The sequence below is a fragment of the Pinus tabuliformis genome, chromosome 5_2 (assembly GCF_031772625.1).
Source record: "Pinus tabuliformis cultivar Carrire ecotype Pingquan chromosome 5_2, CPIR1, whole genome shotgun sequence".
In the NCBI taxonomy this organism is placed as follows: domain Eukaryota; kingdom Viridiplantae; phylum Streptophyta; class Pinopsida; order Pinales; family Pinaceae; genus Pinus; species Pinus tabuliformis.
Genome location: NC_142306.1, coordinates 544466158 through 544488105, shown reverse-complemented (window position 1 = coordinate 544488105; position 21948 = coordinate 544466158). Strand labels below are relative to the sequence as shown.

At 32.6% G+C, this 21948-nt stretch overlaps 1 protein-coding gene across 1 annotated transcript; it reads right to left on the bottom strand.

Moving 5' to 3' along the window:
* Positions 1–20008: 20008 nt before the first annotated feature.
* LOC149160099 (uncharacterized) lies at positions 20009–21693 on the bottom strand. The gene is made up of 2 exons (XM_089433644.1): positions 20618–21693; positions 20009–20508 (listed from the first exon to the last, which is right to left on the bottom strand). The coding sequence occupies exons 1-2, from the start codon at positions 21597–21599 to the stop codon at positions 20489–20491; spliced, it is 1002 nt and encodes a 333-aa protein (XP_089289770.1). The 5' UTR covers positions 21600–21693; the 3' UTR covers positions 20009–20488.
* Between the last annotated feature and the right edge of the window lie 255 nt (positions 21694–21948).

Sequence of the window (21948 nt, the reverse complement as noted above, 5' to 3'; positions counted from 1 at the left end):
TAACCCCTGCATTGATTTAGAAGGACCTAATTTTCCCTTCCTCTCTTGCAATGCAGTCATTTATCGATGCTACCCTAGCTCACCACTTTTCTACTCTTCCTCTTCATGAAAAACAGTGCTTCTTAGACCAAATCCTTTCCCTAGAGGTCAAATACCTACCCCCGGATGAGTCTTTCCCAATTACCCTCTTCAGAGAGTCTGTTCAACCTATTATGTCTGCAATAGCATGTTTGTTTGGGAAGACAACTCCCACAGGATCAATAAGTCCATCCTAGGATGTCTACATAAAATGAAGAAACCTATTTGTCTACTCGACATTCTTCTCTATCTATCTATGGCCATATCCTTCCAGCTTCATTACTTCCTTGCCACTGCTTACTTTCACTACTACTCCCTTCTGTTCTACCTGTTTATGTATACCCACATCAAAGAGTTCAAATGTTTGGGCCTTAATGTAATGTATCCTAATAAACAACGGAATTTCATCTTCGACTGGAATATATCTGTAAGAAGAAGAGCTGGCCTTGGCGGGTACTCTTAGTTAATCTCAACCTTCATGGCCATTGCGTACAGGATTATCCATGGGGCCTCGCCACCTAGACTTTTCCCTTAGCAAAAATAGCTCCTCCAACTTAGCAAAGAGGCTATGGTATGAGATTGGTACCTCTATGAGGATTACACAGAGCTTAGAGTTTACGGGTGTGAGCTTCATCCCTATCATTTGCCAGTGTTCATGCCTATGAGAATATTTTCCCTTGAATTCATTTGACAGGTCCTCAGTGTAGACCTACTTCACTTCATGATTGCAAAAAAAGGTTACATTTTTAAAATGGGACAACCTGTGGGTCCTTTTTTGGTGAACACGAAACAAGATTTTAGAATAGTTTATGCTTTACTTGAATCCATGGATTTTAAAAAAGGATACACTTGGTGCTATGATCCCCAAAGCATCATTTCCTGAAGGAGAGAAAAGATAAAAGAATGAACTTGCATACGTGAACCCAGGCCCGAAATTGAATGCAAAGCTAATTTTGATTCATGGCCTCTTAATACATAAATGGAGACTGAATCCCCAAAAATCATAGGCATAGCATCAAAGAGGACTATTGACCAAGCTAGGGATACCGAGATGGAAGAAGATCATATAAGTAGGAAGGCTAAGAGTCAAGGATCAGAAGAAGAAGAAGAGAGGTTATGATACAGCTAGTGGAAACATAACCACATCAGTCAAGGTTTCAAATTACCTTAGAGGATCCACCTCCAGCTAAAACTCCATCCAATGCAGAAGTAACCATCCCTAACCCTAAGGACAGTGTTGCTGCCACCGAATCTAGCTGGCCTATTAGAAAGGCCATTGAGGAGAAAAATAAAAAGGTTAGGGAAAGAATGCAACGAATGATGGCTTCCAAATCAACATCTCACCAAACACGGTTGTTGGATGCTATGGACCTGGAACGTGATCAGATGAGGATTTCATTACAACACCCATCAGCACAGTCATTACCTTTAGGGCCTCAGTTTAAAACCTTGGATGTCTCTTTGAACTTAGAAAGTGTCCCTTTACTGGATAAAATAAACCTTCATAAGCAGGTGGGGGAGATGTTGTACAATGATCTTGGCAAAAATGTCATGACCATTAGCAAAGCTGAGACATTATTATAAAAGGTCTCAAATAAGGTGAAAATGGAGAAGGCCAATTCCAGAGCCTTGCATCTTCAGAATGAAAGATACAAGGAGTTAATAATCAGGTTGGGGGTGAACCCAAAAGACAACACAACAGTGGAAACTATCCTTCAACAATCTCAGAAATAGATCCAGGGATTAAGACATAGGTTAAAGATGTCAGACAGTGAACATGTTCAGTCTAAAGAGTTGGTTCAGGTTGAGATGGAAAATGAAAAATTGATGAAAGAGTTGGTAGATAGAAGTGATGAGATACTAGCTCTTAAACAGGCAGTGGATGAATTGTAAGAAAAAAAGTAGCTCTCATGTGTGTGTGGTGGTAGTGCCAAAGGATCCACAAAACTCGACTGAGAAGCTCACTAAAGCCGTTACTAAAGTGCAGCTCTCAGAAAGTGAGTTGAAGAGGGTACAAAGAGATTTAGATTCTACAAATGCAAGAATGGCGTAGAAAGAAAAAAATTGCAAATCGTGGTAACAAATGTTGAACTTGCCAACAAGAACCTACAATCCACAACAGAAGAGATTACTAAGATTAAGACCAAGTTGAAGGGGAATATGTCTCTTATTGAGGCTAAACAACTGGTATGAGACGAGATCATCGAGGAAATCAATTTTAAATGGGAACATGTGACATTAATACATGAGAAAAAAGTTGTAAGTAGGGATTACAAGTAGTCCATCATGAATGCTAAAGAAGAAGGCGAAAATAATTCCCAAATTTCCAAGAGATTCATTTTCTTTGTGAACGAGAGGCCAATTGTGGAGTTAAGACTCATCGACGTGACAGATAGGGTCAATGATGTAATGGAGATATCAAAATTCGTTTTGAAAGAGGAAGCAAGGGTTAGAGCTGAATAGTGCCTTGGGGTAGTGCAAAAGGAAGTGGCCTCCTTTAATGCTGAATTCGATAAAGTATTGCAAGTTGGGTTGCCTAAGTGTTGGGGACTTCGTGGGGAGTTGCTCTCTAAGGAAAATTACAATTAGAGGCTTGTAGAAGCTAAAAGTAAGGCTGGTTTGTCCCATGAGAAAACAATCACTATCAAAGGTAAAACAATAGTAAACTTCTTAAAGAAGGAATTCCAGATACATGGAACAGTTAGAAGTCTTTTTCATCGCAAGTTGGATTACTCTAGCATAATTGATTTAAAGGTGAATTATCAATAGTTTAGCTCTACTTCTCACCCACCTCTACCATTATGGCAACAATGTGAGATGTTTTTTAGTCCACCAACTATCCGAGTCGTCAATCCTCAAGCACAACGCACTCCACAACGTGCTGCTTCATTCCGCCATCCTTGAAAAATATTTTTAATCATGTCAATCTAGGACATTTCATTTACATATTTTATGTTATTCACACTATATGTTTTATTTTGTCTTGTTAAATGGTTACAATTCGGTTAATTACAGTTGTGTAGTCAGACACGTTGAAATTTTGAAGTGCATAGCCATCATGAACTAAATCAAGAAAATAATATTTTGTAATAGCCTCTCTCTTTCACAGAAGGCCTATATGAACCATTTTGAAATAAGAAAAGAAGGTGCATAATTTTAGGAAAGAACACTTGGAAAGATAATGTTATGAATATCGATGTATGTATGTTTCTCAGAAAATTAATGTGAGATTTTTTACGATTCCAACTTATTAGATTCAATATGTTCATCTCTCTTTGTGTTTTTCATATATGTTGAATATTCTTCTCATATTTCATGTCATGTAGCTACCATATATATTTCTCATAAGATGTAGATTCATTTATATCAAGTTATTGATGAATAATACATGTATGAATATGGAAATCAAGTATTTAAAAGCGCTCCATGTATCTTAGCATTCCATGAACATTTCATTTCTCTCGTTTCTCTATAAATCTAGATATATGGAATTCTTAAGGTTTAAGCTCTGTATGATGGATTTCTCCTATATTCTCTTCTACAATTACATCTGTCTTAACAAATGATTTGTTGCAAGCTCTCAATCTTGATTGGCATCCACCGATTGATGATTGTATTCCTATGTATTCTTATGTATGTGTCAGTTCACACATTGTATCTTTATGAATGGTTCTAAATCAATTTTATTTGATTTACATGCAAAAAACTATGGTTCTACAATTCCTTAAAACAAATTTAACAGCACTAATTCGGATGTCCTAGGCACTGGTCTCCTGTCAACCTAAAGACTGTCTCTAGGAGTGACAACAGATGCCTTTGTCACTTCCTTCTTAGGAGAAAATAAGAGATGCCATACTTCTTTGATGCCCTTCTTAAGATGGCTTGCCACCATTTTACACTTCATTAGGAACTTCTTCAATGTATAGGAGATCTTCATTATGCCCTTAGCCAACCTTAGCTCGGATACCATCCTGAGAAATCTATAGGGCAATAGCTAGGATAATTTCTCTTTACTTAATAATTGCTTGTGATATCTTTTTACTTTTTCTTACTTGTTAGCTTCTTCTCTTATTATTATGTTTGTTATTATCATAAAACAACTACCTAGAAAATAAGAACGGTAGTACACAACATATAGGTTGCACGCCACGGCCAAAACCTCTCCACCTGAGAGGAAAACCTGTAAAATCTCTTCTCTTCTTATAGATTCTTCAATTGACAAATTCCAAGACCTCTAGATTAAAACCAATACCCTTTCAAGACCAAGTCCAACCTCCTTGATGATGTGTTGCTTTCTGTCCAAGTTAAACCTAGTCAAATTTCTTCCAGCAGCACAACTTCAACCCCAACAACATAATTTTGGCCTTTACTGCGGGTCTAAAATTTTAGGCCCTCCCAGCAGCAACAACTTCCACACGTGTGAGCTCATTTATGGCTTCCAAGACTTCCTTAGACCTTCTTTTGACTTTATTCTTCTTCTAAGGCTTGAGGATGACCTAATTTGACCTTCTTCCTACTCCTTTCCCAAATTTGATTCTTCAGCAACAAAACCCTAACCCAACAGCAAAAACCCTAGCTTCCTTTCTTCGCACGTGTGAAGAGAGAAAGAGAGAGAGAGAGAGAGAGAATATCCCAAACACTTGATCCTTGTCCTTGACCTTGTCCTTCTTCAGTAGCCTCTTTCTTCTTCTCCTTTGCTTGCTTAATGAGAGAATGAAATGCATCTCTAGGAGGTCGAGTTCCCTCCCATATATAGCTTCCAAGGTGGACAAAGATCCTCAAAATAAGCTGACTTCTTAGCTGGAAAGATGAATTGGTCTTGAAGGGTGTTTTGACACTTTTAAATACAAAAATAATTATTTTTACAAGTTACAATGCACCTGATGGGGTCTTCAACGTATGACAATGACTCTTTTCAACATTTGACAATGACTCCTTTGACTTCTTGACCTAGGACAAACCCTAGAAGCACTGAATGGGTGCTTGACCTCTGAAATAAAATACCTTGAGCATGAAACCCATGCTCCAAAAATAATAATAATAATATTTTTTCTTTCACTTTACAATATACAAGAATAAAAAACTACATTTCATATTTATGAAGACCGAACCTAGTTACACATTTTTCAACAAAACCAAGCCTAGAGGATAGTTAATTATTTTTTAATTACTATTTTCTTTATATCTATAAGGATTAACAACTAGGATAATTCTGATTTTGCACAACACTTGGTAAATTTTGATTGCTACCATGATAACTTGTACGTGCCTATATATGCCCCTCCCACAGATACAGGTTAATCGGGGGGATTTGAATCTCAAATCTAATAGTTTACATAATACTTCATAACACAATCATCATCAATTAAGCTACCCCCATGGGGCTATTAATTACTAATTATGTTATATTATATTTTGAATTCTCATTCTCCATAATTTAATTTTCCATAATAATAAAGAATATAATATCCGATATAAAATATTAACCTAAGAACAATAAAAAAATCACCAATAATACATAAATAAATTTGGAACTCCTTTAAAATGTGTTTCATATATATATAATTTTCAAAATAAATTTGCTAAACTTAATAATATATAAACTATCATGGATAGTCTATTATAATTTTCATCTCAATAAATCTTACAATATTTTAGATTTTTTACTACACAATTTGTCATATCGGATATCAAATTTCATATTATTATCACAGTGCTCAAAATTATGGAAATCACTTAAATTGGAATGAAAGAAACAAGGGAATTAACATACAAAAGGAAACCTAGCTAGCAGATGAGCGCTACATTTTTCTTTCATTTTCTAAGTTATGAAATGTGAGCCCAAAGAAAGGGGCACTCACTATGGAGTTGCCATAAACACTGCATCATGAATAGCTACTACAAAATCATATTCTTCCTTTGTTATGATTCAACATCATACTCATAGATGGTTTACTCAACTATGGGACAATTACAATGCAAAAGAATAGAACTCTTTCTCTTCCTAGTAACTCAATATTTAACATAGTTTGATAGTCATTTAGGGTTATGTTTAAGGTCTTTCCATGCCCAAACCCTTAGTTATTTTAAGGTGTTGGACCCATAGAATCTTTTTGAGAGTCCACACATGACTAGCCCAAATTTGCAAGTAGTGGGGTTTGATGTGCATCCACTAGGTACCATCATCGTGAATAATCAACCTGTGGGAGGCATAATTTCCACATACAAACTTCAATTGAGATGATGGTGGCATCTCTAAAAGCATTTAATGCGTAGAACAATGTTGAGGGGTTGAAAACCAAATTTGTGAAGTTTTGACCCAAGAAACGATTTTTGATGCTCCAAACTAACTCTAAAAGTTTCTAAACCCCAAATAAACCAACTAAGACCTACCTCTAATATGGTCCCTCCAAATCATTTTTTTTTTCAACTAAAAAATATTAAAATAAATAACAAATTATACAATAATCTATTCTATATATATAAATAAACAAATTTAATAAAATAAATTATAAACAAAAATGATATATATATATATATATATAATTTATTATAGGATTCTCATATCTTATTAAACATATACACAAATATTTAACCCTATATAAATTACCCAAATATTACCATATCTGTAAATGTGAATGTAAACAAGCTTGAACTATACATGTAAGTACATCATCTAAAATCAATTAAAAAACCACATTGTACATTAAAACCACATTGTACATTAATGGTGATGAAAGAAATTCAGTGCAAAGTAAATCCACTTTTGATGTGCCTTTTTAAAGTTGCTTAAGTACGATACAAAAACCTTTCATAGAGTCGCAGCAACAGCCAATGAAACCCAAAAATAAAGAAAACAAAAAGGTAAGGAAACCATACAGCTATGGGCAATGACTTACTAAACCCTTTATACATTTCATTGGGATTTGACTGATTGTAGCATCCACTCAAGAGTCCTTCGAAATCCAGTTTTAATATACCTTTGGATTTGACTGGTAATGGTTCCTATTCATGAAACCTTCATATATTTCAATGGACTTGACATGTGATAGTAAGTACAGAGTGTGTGAGATCAATCTTTTATATTTTAATAAAAGTTAAATTGATGGTGGTGTAAGAAATGTACCTATTGTGTTGTTGAAATAATGGGATGTCTTTTGTTGTGATAAGTATGGGTCAAAAGAATCATTGAAAACGTTCCATCCACCTATGGAAATGGAGCCTCTCACGTTCCATCGATTTTGATACATTAGTCAAAGGGTTAAAAAATGTCATGTTTATGAAAACGCACTGATTAATATAACACAATGTGATGCATTCACATGCCTAATTAATTAATGTTCATTATCTTTAATAGATTACTTGTGCAAAAGAAATTCTTAAAAAAGGACCAGAGATGACTATGAGGGCTTTTAAAATTGTTTTTTAAATATTATTATTAATGATTTTTCAATATATTTTTAAAGTTAATTTTTTAATATTATTATAATTGATGAGGATAATGGGATTTTGATTTTGGTTTATTGGATTTTGAAAAAGGTAAAAATTATTTAATTTATTTTAAAAAAATTAAGAAAAATATTTCTAAATTCTCAGAGCTTAGATGATGTAAAAGGTTTGTATGGTTTAGGTATAACAAAATTTTGAAATTGAAATTTAATGTGGGTGTTTAAATTTTGATATTGAGATTTAATATGAGTGTATATAATATTCGTATAAGGATTTTTCATTTTTCAATTTTTTTAGTTTCATAAAAAGGACAAATTTTATGAACACATTGAATTTTTTAGAATTATCCAAAGTTCTATTTTATTATGGAGCTCATGAGAGTTGGTTTAACAATGTTGATTTTCTTTGTTATGTTAGTTAATATAAAGAGACAAGTTTTATTTTTGTTTCTCACCTCTTTGTAACATCTTAATTTTCTCTTGTCTTCTAATTCTTTATCACATTACAATTTCTCCTTAAATTTAAACGTAATAATATTTTTGATGTTATTGTTATTCTACAAATTGACTTTTTCTTCAATTTCATGATGATTTAGACATGACATAACATTTTAAAAAGAACCCCACTTGAGTTGAAGATAGTTTTCATTAGAGTTTGAAACATTGTTAGTAAGTCTCTTGTCTTCCATGTTCTTCTTGTTTTTCTACATTAAGTAACTAGTCGTGGCCATGCTCTCGATGGAGGAAATACTCGCTTTTGTGAGGATATTATAGGGTGTCTTGCATTTAAATTTAAGATTACAAGTTATAAATCAAATTTGGATTTTCTCTATATTTCTTTACAATACTCTAGAGATGCTACAATTCCAAACATCACAACCATATAAAATAATAAGAAGCGATAAGAGCCTTAAGGAGGAGTTTATTATAATCTCAAAACCAAAGGTCCACTAATTTATAATTGTTTTCAAGGCCAAAATAAGTTTTCCAACCTAGATTTCTTCCTTTCTCAAAGATATAGTTTCAATTAAACTTGCAATGAAGATTGATTTTGAGAGATTCATAGCAAGTCACTTCCCTCAAACTATTTCCATCATACACAAAGTTCATATAAGTGAAATTTTTGGATTTGATTATCATAACCTTTTTCATGTTGATGTTAATAGTCATACCCACACTAGAGCATAAATCCTCAAGAATTTTTAGTTGCTTGTCAAGATCATAAAGACACCTTACCATAAGAACAATATCATTAGCATAATAAGTAAGGTTGATGACGATTCCAACTAAAGTTACATCAATCTAACTTACTTCTTCCAAAGAACTCTCTAACTTGTCCATGTATTTTTCAAAAAAGGTAGGGAACAAGGGACAATCTTACTTAACTCGTATATTACAAATAATTTCTTTCGACCAACCTTCCATGCTTCTAAACTTGGAAATAACATTTCACAACAACTCCCAACTTAAAAAAATAACTTGATATCTCTTATAATATATTCTAAAAGTATTAATTGTAAACATTAATGTCAAAAACTTTTTTTTTAATAAATAAAATAACGCAAAAAATTAATATTATTACTGACACACTTCTCCGCATAATTTGTAAATGTAATAAGGTTATTCACTATTAAATAATATCCCCTATTCTCTACTTAATCTTTAACACCTTTTGTTTGACTTTTAAACTATACCTTACTACTATTATTATATAATAATAATTCCATATAACTTAATTAAAAAACCATTATAATAAATATTATTTATAAATAAAATAAAATATATTTTTAAAAATTATAAAAGATACTCATTTAATTATATATTATTACAATATTAAATAAAAAATAATTAATTAAGAAAATAAAAGTTTAAAACTAGTTTCAATGAATGCAATACATCACAAATGACATCATAAAAAAGTTGAATACCCTATTTTGGTGGTGGCCAAAGTATTAAATTGATAGCCACTTTTTCAGTATTGTGCTTCATATAAACTCTTTAAAATATAAAAACATCACTAATCAGATAAGGCTCTGGGAGAAAAAACACATACACCTGGCCAGAAGAAACGTTGCTCTCATATCCTCCGGTAGTACCTATCATATCCTAATCAGTTTTTAGCATACTAGGAAAAAGAGTTTAATGTCTTTTTATAATTTTCTCAAATTATTGCGAGGGGATTATGTCACCCTGATGAGAAGACAACTAGAAACATTTGACCATTGTGATCATTTCTTACATCAAAACTTAAATTCGTAAGAACCTAAAGGAAACAATTAATTGTGGTTAATTTAATTATTAAAAATTATTGTTTAAAATATGGAGAAGAGATATATTATAGTTTTTTAAACACATTTTAGATTCGATTATATTAATATTATGTATATTTATTTTAAATTTATATTTATTAAAAAAATAGCACTAAACTTTTTAATTAATTTATTTTTAAAACACAATTTTTGTGAACTATATAAATATTGATTAAAATGCTATTCTGTTCACTAAATCTATGTAATATATTAAATATTTTACATAAAATGATTTTAAAAATCAATCTTTTAAGTAATTATTTTTTTATATTTAATCATTTCTAATTTAAAATAAATTTATTTGTTATTATCTTTTTAACTGTAACATCACATAACATGAAATTATGATATTTCTTCTACAATATTTTAATAATTTTAAATGTAATTTTTATTTATATAAATTAAATTATTTATATATATATATATATATAAAATTGTGATAACATCTCACCATCTACTAAAATTATAATTCAATGGACTTTCATTTATTTATTTTTTTTCATGGATTTTGATTTGATATTTTTGGGGTATGTTTTTCAATTATCATCTATAATATACATTTGTATGTATATATATCTATATCTATATATATAATTGTGATAACATCTCACCATTCACTAAAATCATAATTTAATGGAATTTGATTTATTTATTTTCTTTCATGGATTTTGATTTGATTTGGGCATATTTTTCAATCATCATCTATAATATACATTTTAACTCGTTGCCAATATTACTTTTATGAAATTTTTTATTTTAAACATGATATCTATCTATCTATCTATCTATCTATATATTCCAATTTAACTAATTGTGATAACATCTCACCATCCACTAAGACTTTGATTTGTTTTTTTTTCCACAATGGATTTGATTTTTTGGGGGGCATGTTATTTAATCATCACGTATAATATGCATGTTATCCACTAAGACTTTGATTTGTTTTTTTTCCACAATGGATTTGATTTTTTTGGGGGCATGTTTTTTAATCATCACCTATAATATGCATTTCAACTCATCGCCAATATTACTTTTATGGATTTTGATTCTTTTGGGGGCATGTTTTTCAATCATCACCTGTAATATACATTTTAACTCACGGCCAATATTATTTTTATGGATTTTTGAAAAAGAAAAATTATTTTATAAATATATAGTTGAAAAAACATTAATTAGTAATACACCTAATGTAATTAGTTTATTTAATATTATTTAAATTTTTTAAGTGGTAAAGGTTTGAAAATATAAATTTCACAGTAAAAATGAAAATCAATATAGATCTATTTTAACTCTAGATTTATTAAGCATTAAGATGGATCAAATTTATCAAGATACAAACTTCCTTCTAGTATTTATTTTTTCACACATTTACACTAATTACAACATACCAATATAGTTGGTCTTAGATCCAACTAATTCCAAACATGGATATGGAGGTTGAGATATTCTCTCAACAAAATCCCAAACTAACTCTAAACTTAGCATGGAAGCATTATCTCCAAGTCCCTCCCTTAATGCTTATATGTCAAATACTAAAAACGCCAATTACAATAATAATCTTTGTCTGGTTGGTCTTCATCAACACTTACACCCACTCTAAAATCTTCGAGACTATGCTCTTTATTCACCACAACTTTGAGCTTACCACTTGACCCATTTTAGATACAACTGCCTCCAACCATTGTTGACTTACTTGTAATGATTAACAATATTAACATACTTTATTCTTCCAAATCATATAGCTCATTGTAGTTGTCAAAATAAATAGTCAAGTAATTGAACCATCCTATGGGAAAACTCCCATATGCGGAATGATGTAGCTCTGTGTATCCCACAATTATCTAGGATAACTTTCTAGATATTGGATGTGTTTAGAATTTAATCATGCAACTTAACCTCTTCACACACACATACTTAGAAACATATAAGGATAACATTTAGTTGATGTTCCTAGCTTTACATGACCCATCAACTTTATAACATAAGGTAAACATAAAAAAATCAGCTATATGTTCCTGTGGCACCATATACAACAAGAACCATTGATTCAAATTATATTGAACTATTCTATTGTTGGTTCTTCATCAGGTAAAATTTTACAAACCAAATATAACATATGAATTTAACAAAACAACAAATGAAAATGAAAAGAACAATTCAAGCAAAACATATAACTATGCACTCACATTGAATGCAAGAAATTGGAACAATATGACATTGCATTGTAAGCCTAGACCACCTGACCAAACACCATTGCCACCGCCTTTGGAACTCATTGTTCATGTTGATTCCTGCCAAATTCTCTAGCTCAAATAGGTCAAAACTTGAACAACGGACATCATGTCCTCAAATTCTAGGGGAGCACCTAGGTCATCTACATTTTGTATGAATGATAAAGGTACTATTATATAGTGATCAATTAATGAGTTGCAATCTCATCATCGTATTTTATTTGATGTGGAAAGATCTGACTTAAACTACAAAATGAACTTGCACTATTTAAATGAACCAAGTTCACATTACCATTTCCCATCACCACTTACTTGAAGCCTTTTTGGTCTACTATAGATTACAAAAATTATGAAATCATCTTGTACCAATGCAACAAATCTCTTGAGTCTCCTTAGAATACATCACTTCCCTTTATCAAACAAATAGTTCACTAGCGAATAATTTAATTTTCCTTTGGCGGCTCCAGTAGGTCTGTTCTCAACAGACAGTGCACAGTGGATATGACTATTTGAACCTTGGAATGGTAGCTCCACCTTAAGAAGACGCTTTCACGCTACTCTCAAAAAACTTCATGTAATCATATCTAAGGTCTTCAAAATACATGAAAGATGCTTGGCCCTTCTCCAAAATTCACCTTTTTGTATGCAAGTCGAAAAGAGATCATGTTGCACTCAAATACAAAATGTGAAGACTGTGTTCTTTGAAATTTGAAACTATTAGTGTCAGTATTTTCATACTACCATCAGTGATCAAAAATCCTCTTTTCATATCATATTAAGGTCCCATTCTAAATTTTTTTTCATTCCACTAGGTCATCATGTAAAACTTTGGTCACTAAAGGTTGAATCATGGTTTCCTTTACTCCTTTTAGAAATTTACCCCTTGTTGGCTCATTTCAACCTTGCTGCGTATCCACTGTCCATAAATTTAATGACATCATGCCATCACATCAGTCATGTCATTTTGAAATTCAGTCCTTCAAGGTCTCATTAGGTCTTTTAGGGTTTTTCAAAGGCTTCATTAGGTCATTAGATCATTAGGTTTTCCAAGGTTCTAATAAAAATCCATTCCATTGCATAAGGCCAACAAGTAAAGGGTGATCAAATAACATCTCTTCACCATGTGAAGATGATTTGTAAAGGGAATTGCTTATTTCATCATGTAATTTTATGTTCACTATATGTAATAAGTATTGTTCCTAGGCTACCAACTCAATCTCTATATGCCAACTTCATTAAAGAAAAGTCAAATTCAAAGAGTTCTCAAAGACCATCAAAAGATCAATTTTTCAAAGGAAATAGTCAAGTGAAAGGGTAATGTTTCAAAAAGTTAAGTGAATGCCAAAGGGAGTTGTCTTTTCCCAAGGGTATCCAAATCATCATTTTCCACAAGCACTAAACCTTAATTTCCTCTCCCACTGAGCTAGGGTTTGCTATAGAATCAAATACATCTAAGCAGAAGAGGCACAAGGGAGGTAATATAAGAAAGGATGAGGCCATTCCAACTCATAAAAATAAGGTATCCATCATTTTTCAAGAAGTCATTCCAAGGGACAAATCATTGGCCACACATAGGGCCATTTTTTCTTCAAACTATGTTTCTAACCAAACATAGATGAATTTGAAAAACGTGAGAGAGGTTTTTTTCCATCATGGGCCAAGGATGAGAAACATCCTTTAGTTTTTACATAGGTGTCATGGTTTTGGAGAAATTTCAATAATACAATTGCTACAAGAGAGTTGTTGCACTTCTGGAGTGACCTTGGTAAAATCACTTTTTCTCCTAGATGGGGTGTCCAAATGAATTTCTTGATGAGTCAAATGATAACTATACAAAAATATATCTCCAATGAGCTATCATTAGCTCAATTTGGAGTTGAGTAAGACCTCCAAACGTTTCCTGCAAGAGAACACATCATTTTTTCACCCTCATTCTGCACATTTTGACCAGTCTTGGGAGAATTAACATTTGGAGGGTCAAATCATGTCCATTTTAAAAAATGAAGGTAGATTTTGAAACTAGATAGGACAATATTTCCAATGATTTATCCTGGGCGCAATTTGGATACCGGGAAGGTAGTCAAAATCACCCTGCAAGATGGAGGGAGCGTTTGACACAAAGAGGGTGTCTTTGACCAGTTGCCTGTCAAACGCGCCACACCTAGGGTGCTGTGCTCTTTTTTGGGGAATCTGATGGACAAAATACCAACATTTTTAAATTTAGAGTGATGAGGACATGAACCCTGTGCATTTTCTAAGCATTTGGAGGAAACCCAGTTAGCCAAAAAGGTCAAAAACCATCAAAAAACTACCTTTCTACCCTTTTTTAGGCCTGGTCGCTGCACCTTTACCAACCTTGGGAGATTGGAATTTTGATAGGAAAAATGGCCTCCAAATTTAAAATTGAAGGCATATATGGAAAGTAGACATGAAGGGCTTTCCATCGAGCTATCTTGGAGAAAATGTTGACACTGGGAAGGCACCCAAAAGCAGCTATGAAGTTGGAGGGTGCGTTTGACACTAAGAGGGTGCGTTTGACAAAGGAAGGGCGCATTTGACAGTATTCTCCAATTGTTTCTCTCCAAATTGACTTTCACCTTTGGAAAATTGATGTTTTACTCATGTAATTGATCAATATGATGTAATTATTCTGTTTTTTATTGTTATCTATGGTAAATACATCAGTCAAATGGCCTACATGGCACGTAATGAATAAATTTGCTAAAGTTAGGGATGAGTCATTTTGACCACCCTACACTCTAGCTATCAGTTTATCCTTTCTTGCAACTACCCCTCCTCTCATGGATTCAAGCTCTGAGGCTAGGATGAGTTGGTTTGAGGCCTATATTAGGTGTTTTCTTAGTCATGTTGGACTCTCTTGGATGTTGTAATAGCTTTTAGACATTGGCATGGAATATATTGGATGAAGTTGCAGTTATTTTGGTGTGATTCTTGTGGCATGGTAATTTGATCTTGTTTCTTCTTCTGTTTCATATGTATGAATGTTTTGTACCTCTCGTGATCCATTTCACTCTATGATATGTTGATTTTCAAGGTGTGATAAGCACAATTCATCTTTGTATGCTCTGTTTTGGGAAAATCATCATAGGCTGTTTCTTTTCTTCACTTTAAAAAGAATTCATGACCCTCATGCTCTTTTTAGCATCTCACTAGTCTAAACCATCTCCTCACTATACTATTGAGTTTAAAGTACCTAGCCTACCTTGCCCCATCAGATGTCTGCAATTCATATTCATTTTTCCTTGACCTCATTCATTCTCTGACCTAATTCACTCATCCTTTGACTACCCAACCAAAATTAAATCAAGCAACCCTCTCCACTTTACATCTAGCCTAAAACCCTAAACTATCTAGCCCTCCTGGTTGTGATCCTTTGGAGAGAACCCTCTCTAGCTTGGTAGGGCTAGCTACTAAGCTAAAAGATTGGTATGTGGTTACCTTAGCTAGACTCTTCCTTAGCCTTGGAGATTCAGAGGAGTGATAACAGAAAAAACCGCATGAGTTAACCAATCATTAATTCTTGATACAATGCTCATACATTGTGGTCTAAACAGACAAAAGGATATCCCTCCACTTTCACTTGTAGACCTCATAAAATCTACGTGCATCTTGTTGTCCATTCGCAGGTCTACATGTAACTATCAATTTTGGATAGATGCATGTCAACAAAATAAAAACACACAAAACTATGTACTCTTAAAAAACTATGATAACCTATGTATATATCTAAATTAACATTGCTAACATTGCATGATCACAATCCCTCTCAATAGGCTCAGGGATTAGCCAGCTCTAGCTCTGATACCAAAATATAAATTTGAGGAGTAGACATAGTACACAAATTACACACTAATAACAATTCTTTTTGCACACACTTGCACTCAATTATAACGTGTTAATATAGTTTCTCTTAGATCCAACTAATTCCAAATATGGTTTTTGGGCATTTGGTATTGATAAGCCATGGTATTGTAACAAATCCTATTTACAAGTTAATAATATACATGGTTAAAAATCTTGTTATGTTGTAAGTTTATTATAAGTATTAAGTTTTTATGCACTTATTAATTAAATTTAAATATGATTAGGGAATCATAATTTTAATTTATATGGTAAATTAGATATTAATTCATAACTACTATTTATATGTTATATATTTTAATGTGATATTTATATTATGATTTCTTTTATTTAAAAACAAAATTACAATATAACAAATTAATTTTTGTTATTTTTATTACTTTTAACTTTCTTTTTCAACTAAACAGGTAAGGGTATTTATATTAATAAAAGACTGGAATAGGGGCTAGAACCCTTACATTTTGAATCTAATACAAAAGGTAGGTCTTCAAAAGAGTAACCAAAATGTTTACTTCATCCATGACTCATTAATCTTTTAAGACAAAAAAGATGATCATTGTAAACTCTACAAAAAGTTCCCAGCAAAAAAAATTTATAGGCCAACATAACAAAACCAGAGATAGATAAAACAAATTACAGGCCAAAAAGTTGCCTCATCAGATGAGGTCATGAAGTCACCACAGACCACAAATTTTAACCTCTGAGTCTCTGACACGATGAGATCTCCTTCTATCAATACAAGGACTAGCAGCATTTCCACCAACTGTTGTTCTTCCCACTTGAGATGTCACTATCTCCAAAACTGCCACCTGAGCGTTGAGTCAATAGTCTTCCTCACTAAGCCTATCCATAGAATCCTCCATATTGACATGATGCACCAATAACTTAGCTTCAACAAAGAGTTGGAATGAGCTCCGTTGTCACTCGACCATGTCTTCAAGGTTGTTAATTGAGGCAACCAGATCTTGATTAGAGTCCAATATTTTTTCAATTAGCCCTTAAGCACTGATAGAACCTTGGAGGTTGAAGCTGCTATCCATCCTGTCCTTGAGGATTGAGACATGCATGTCATCAAGGAGTTTCCCACTAGACCAAGGCTGAGGTTGAAGGGAAGAAATAACCAGAACACCATAACTCGAAATGAAGTAATTTTGACCACTAATTTCATGAACCTGAAAGAGCGAGTGTGGAAGTGGGACGCCTCTGGAAAACCATATATAATTGAGCCACAATCCTTGGCATGATCCATTATGAAACCACTAAATCCAAATCTTTACAAAATTCTCACAAGGGCAGGAGGGAGAAGACTTAAACCCATCGTAGGACAAGAGAAATAAATCTATAATCATGCACACAATGGAAGATGCCACATCCAAGGTAGAGTGCCAAACTCAAAACCAAAGGGAATTAAATGGACATGGCTACAGTGGATGGATATGGTCGAAGATTGATTCCACATGTTCGTTGGAATGTGCCACCAAGAGAGAGCATGCAATATAGGAGGTAGGAAAAGGGAGGAGCCAACCATAAAAATGGGCCCAACATTCCACTAGTGCATACAAGCAGGAGGGTCTTAATAAACCCATTAAAATTTAGCCTGGGGAGTGGAGAAATGAGCTCACTTCATGGTGATGCAATTGCTAAATAAATTGAGAATCATTTAAGAGATTGGAGAGGGGCTCAATATTGATTTTATTTCTATTATTCCTTGGCTCATGTTAGCCCCCATTTTTGCTAGCCCGTCAACATTCAAGTTTAAATTGCTGTAAATATGAAAGAAATCCACCAGATCAAATTGAGAAATTGAGGTGTGGATCCTTTGAATCAGAGGCAGAGACTTAGAACAAATAACCTTCTTCGCTTTGGTGAATTGACGAATAACTAACATAGAGTCACCAAAGACAGTGACTCAGTGAATTCTTTGTTCACTAGCTAGCTCCAAACCTTTACAAAGGGGAAGGTACTCTACTTGATTATGTGTCGCCCTTGCATGACCTCGCACAAATTAAAAAACTAATTTTTTGCCAGGGCCAAAAATGACCCCTCCCCCTCCTCTCTCCCCCTAACTTTTTATTATTAATATTGGGCTCTATATTAATTTTAACATTTTATTACTTTTAATTGAGTCACATGTAAATATTTACAAACAAACAATTACACCACTACAACATCACTATCATAGTCGGCTCGGTTGCAATAAGAAAATATATATAACATAAAAAAATTATTCATTAGTAAGTCTTAATTTATTGTTGATAATGATTTTGTTTAGAATTAACATAAATCTATCTTAATTTTGGATTTATCATATGTAGATAGAGATCAGTTCAATTTAAGTTTTAAGTTTTTTCTCAATTTACAAAAATATAAAATATTTAAAAGGATTTGATATTTGCATAATAAATTCAGAATTAGAATCTTTGTATGTGTTCGTTATCAACTCCATATTGAACATAAAAGGAATTAGGCATTTCCCTTGTAATAAACAACACACTATTTATTAAAGGTAGGTGTATATATATATATATAAACTCCATGCTATGTGTAAAAGGAATTGCACTTCTCCCTTATAATAAACAACACACTATTTATTGAATATAGAAATTGAAATATTTTATTTATAATTCATACTGAAATATTTTTTGAGTGATACATATCAACTCAAACTCAAACTCAAGGTTGAAGAAATTATATATGTCTTTCACTAGATATAAAAGGTACTTATTGACTAAATAAAAAACTTTTTACTTTCATTTACTTTAATATCAATAATAATCTAATTTTAGATCATAGTCAAATTAAACATCAAAATGATGTTTAAGACTTTTTTGTTTTTGACAAAGAATTCACTTTCAAACATAGATTTGACTATTAAAAAATATAAAGATATACCTACTTTATTTCTCTAAATTTAAAATTAAAATTTATATTAAAATATTTTATTATTATTAATATTTTTTTAATATTATAGGCCAGTTGTCTAACAACAAATATATTAAATTATAAAATATCCTCAGTAAAAAAATCCTTTTATTATTTGAAATAACCTAACCGATATATCTATATATATATAATTAATCTAGATACGTAATAATTATGGTTAGGTCGTGATGGCTATATTTAAAAATGTACTTCCCAATAATCCCACTATTATTACCTGGGGCCTTGAACTTTCTTGCTTCATTCGGAATCTACTCAACAGATAAAAAAATATATTTCAGGAAAGAATCTTTAATAAATAAAATAAAAATGATGTTTTTTAATTAATTTAGAGATGAATTATAAACCAGGACAACCAAAGCTGTATAAGAATAAATAAATGAAGTTTTTCTGTTATAGATCATTTCAACTTACGCTTTATATAACTAAAGAGTTTTAAGTTAGACGTTATGTTTTGACTCAGGGAAAGCATTTTTTTTTCAATTTAGTTTTTTCTAAATGATGATATATATATAATAAGTTTTTGTATGGGATAGTTTAATATAAATATTGTTATCAAAATTATATTTAATTTTTTATTAAATTGGAATATAGTTTTCATTTTCACAATTTAGATCTCACACTCAACCTCATAATTATGAAGGCACTTTGTTTTTATCCATAAACTATATAAATGGAAGAGGAAGATAAACAACAGTGAAAGAGGAAGATAAATAACAGTGGATCACTGGTATTCTGTTTATCTTTATTTTAATTTTTTATATATTATTTTTATTTTATTTTTTTATATATTATATTAATATTTTTGTTTATCGATTTATCGAATTTGAATCTTAAATCTTATAATTTACATAATACTTTATAACAGAACCATCATCCAACCACATAAACTTATAAAATGAACATATAAATGGCAAATAAACTTATAAAAGATACATGTTTTATTATTTCATAATACTTTATAACAACCACATGAACATATAAATGGCACATAAACTTATAAAAGATACATGTTTTATTAATGGCACATAAACTTATAAAAGATACATGTTTTATTATTTCAAAACATTACAGTGCTCAGCTTATTCAGCTCTTTTAGTAGCCAATATAGATGAACCATGATATGAAATTAATAAGGTGCAAAGCCAGTGGTAACTCTTAAGAATGTGGGATGCATTATAAGCAGAGACTAATATTTGAACCGAGCTTTGAATTTCAAAAGTTCAACCCTAAAAAATTAAAACAAGATTGAGATTTGCAAACTAAAAAGAAAAGAACAATTTTACAAACTCTCATCAGAAAACATATCTCCATTCCAATATTGCAGTTCATCATTTCATACCATTATCTGGAAACATGTTTTCAAGGCATCACAGGCTTCCAGAGCATGGTGGGTTTCCGAAAATGTTACAATTTCATTAATGTAAAATTGCCCCAGAAGCAAAAGCTTAGATAACCCCGCCTCATAGAATGCGATGCACAGAAACTGTAGAGAACATTATAATGAATACTGTAAACTAAAATAAGCTTCAAAACAGTACTTCCCTGAAAGTTTTTAATAGATACAATGCTGAGAGATCTTGGTTGCTATGCTGGATAGTCAGATCCCTCTGTGGGTATCTGCAATCACAAATATGAGTAGAACTCATTTTCAGTATGTATGGGCTGAATCACATTGAATTCAGGTGGACAACAAACAAAAACTTCAAATCAAAAACTTCTTTCTTACCAACTACAGTATTGGATTGTTTGCAATAATCAATGGCACTCTGAAGGTCCTCTCTGGAGAAGCTTGGAGAAGAATTCATGGAGGGCAAGCAGCTATCAACATCAAAGTCACTGAATCCCACATGGGTTTGTCTCCCTGATTCATCTGCAATACAGGTAGCTGCAATACAGGGCCCTGCAATAAAGGGCCATCCACACCCCTCATCCATTTTTAGCCGACGATCACCAGTATGAGCACCATCATACTTCTGAGAAGAGATTCTGTGCTTCACCAGCCTCACATACTTCTTCACAATATGTTTAGCACTAGTCCTAATCCTGTTGTCTCTGTTAAATGTATCGTCTGGGCTTTTCTTAGTGCTGTAATCTGTGGTTGAACATGGCAGAGAAGTAACCTTCATGCACTTGAGTTTCATAATGAATTTCAGAGGCTTTCCCTCAGGAGGAGAATAATTAAAATCATCCATGCCCACTTTTGAAGACTTGCAGAATCCAAACATGGGGGCCTTCACCTTCAATTTGTTGCCAGATTTAACTACGGACTGGATGTGGGTCTTCTCTTCCTTTTCCGCAGGCCTGCACCGAGACTCCTTGCAGCAACCAGGTCTCTGGTTCGAATCCCTGGAACCCGAAGAATATGTATCAGAGGTAGTTGTGTCAGCTTCATGTTCGCTGGGGAAAGATAGATTTCTGACCATCTCTAAACGTGGGGGCAGATGAAGTGGGAGCAATTGGCCTCTGTAAAACAAATCATCTGCAGGGGAAACATCGCAAACATGCCCTGTTTTATTGAGCTTATCAGTAGCAGAAACTGAGACACTGAATTCAAATTCTTCCGATTCTCTATTGGGGCTATTGTTTCCACTGAAATCCATATCAAAATAAAGTCCATCGTCATTTTCAAAACAACTGAACGTGAAATTATTATCAGTCTCGACACAGTCCGTATCCATTAATGTGTCTTCTACTCTATAATTAACCATAGAAAATCAAGAATCCTGAGCAGAATTGGATTGTGGGTATCCACAAAATCTATAGATTAGCTTCTGTGGAAGCAAACAAGGGTAGTTCGAAGTATTGCAGATATAGTTTTAAGTGTCTTCAAAATCTGCACTTTTGACTTATGAGGGTGGAAGAAAATTGGCATACGCAGCAACTTAAGGATCGATAACGTGTTTGTACAGGGTGGGAATTGATGCCACTTGGCTGGGTTTTGAGTAAGAAATGCGAAAAATTAAAAGAACAAATAGCCAATGAACAGAAATGGAGTGTTTTATGTGAGGAAGCTAACCAATGGGATAGGTTGCATACATCTTTTATTGATTTACAAAT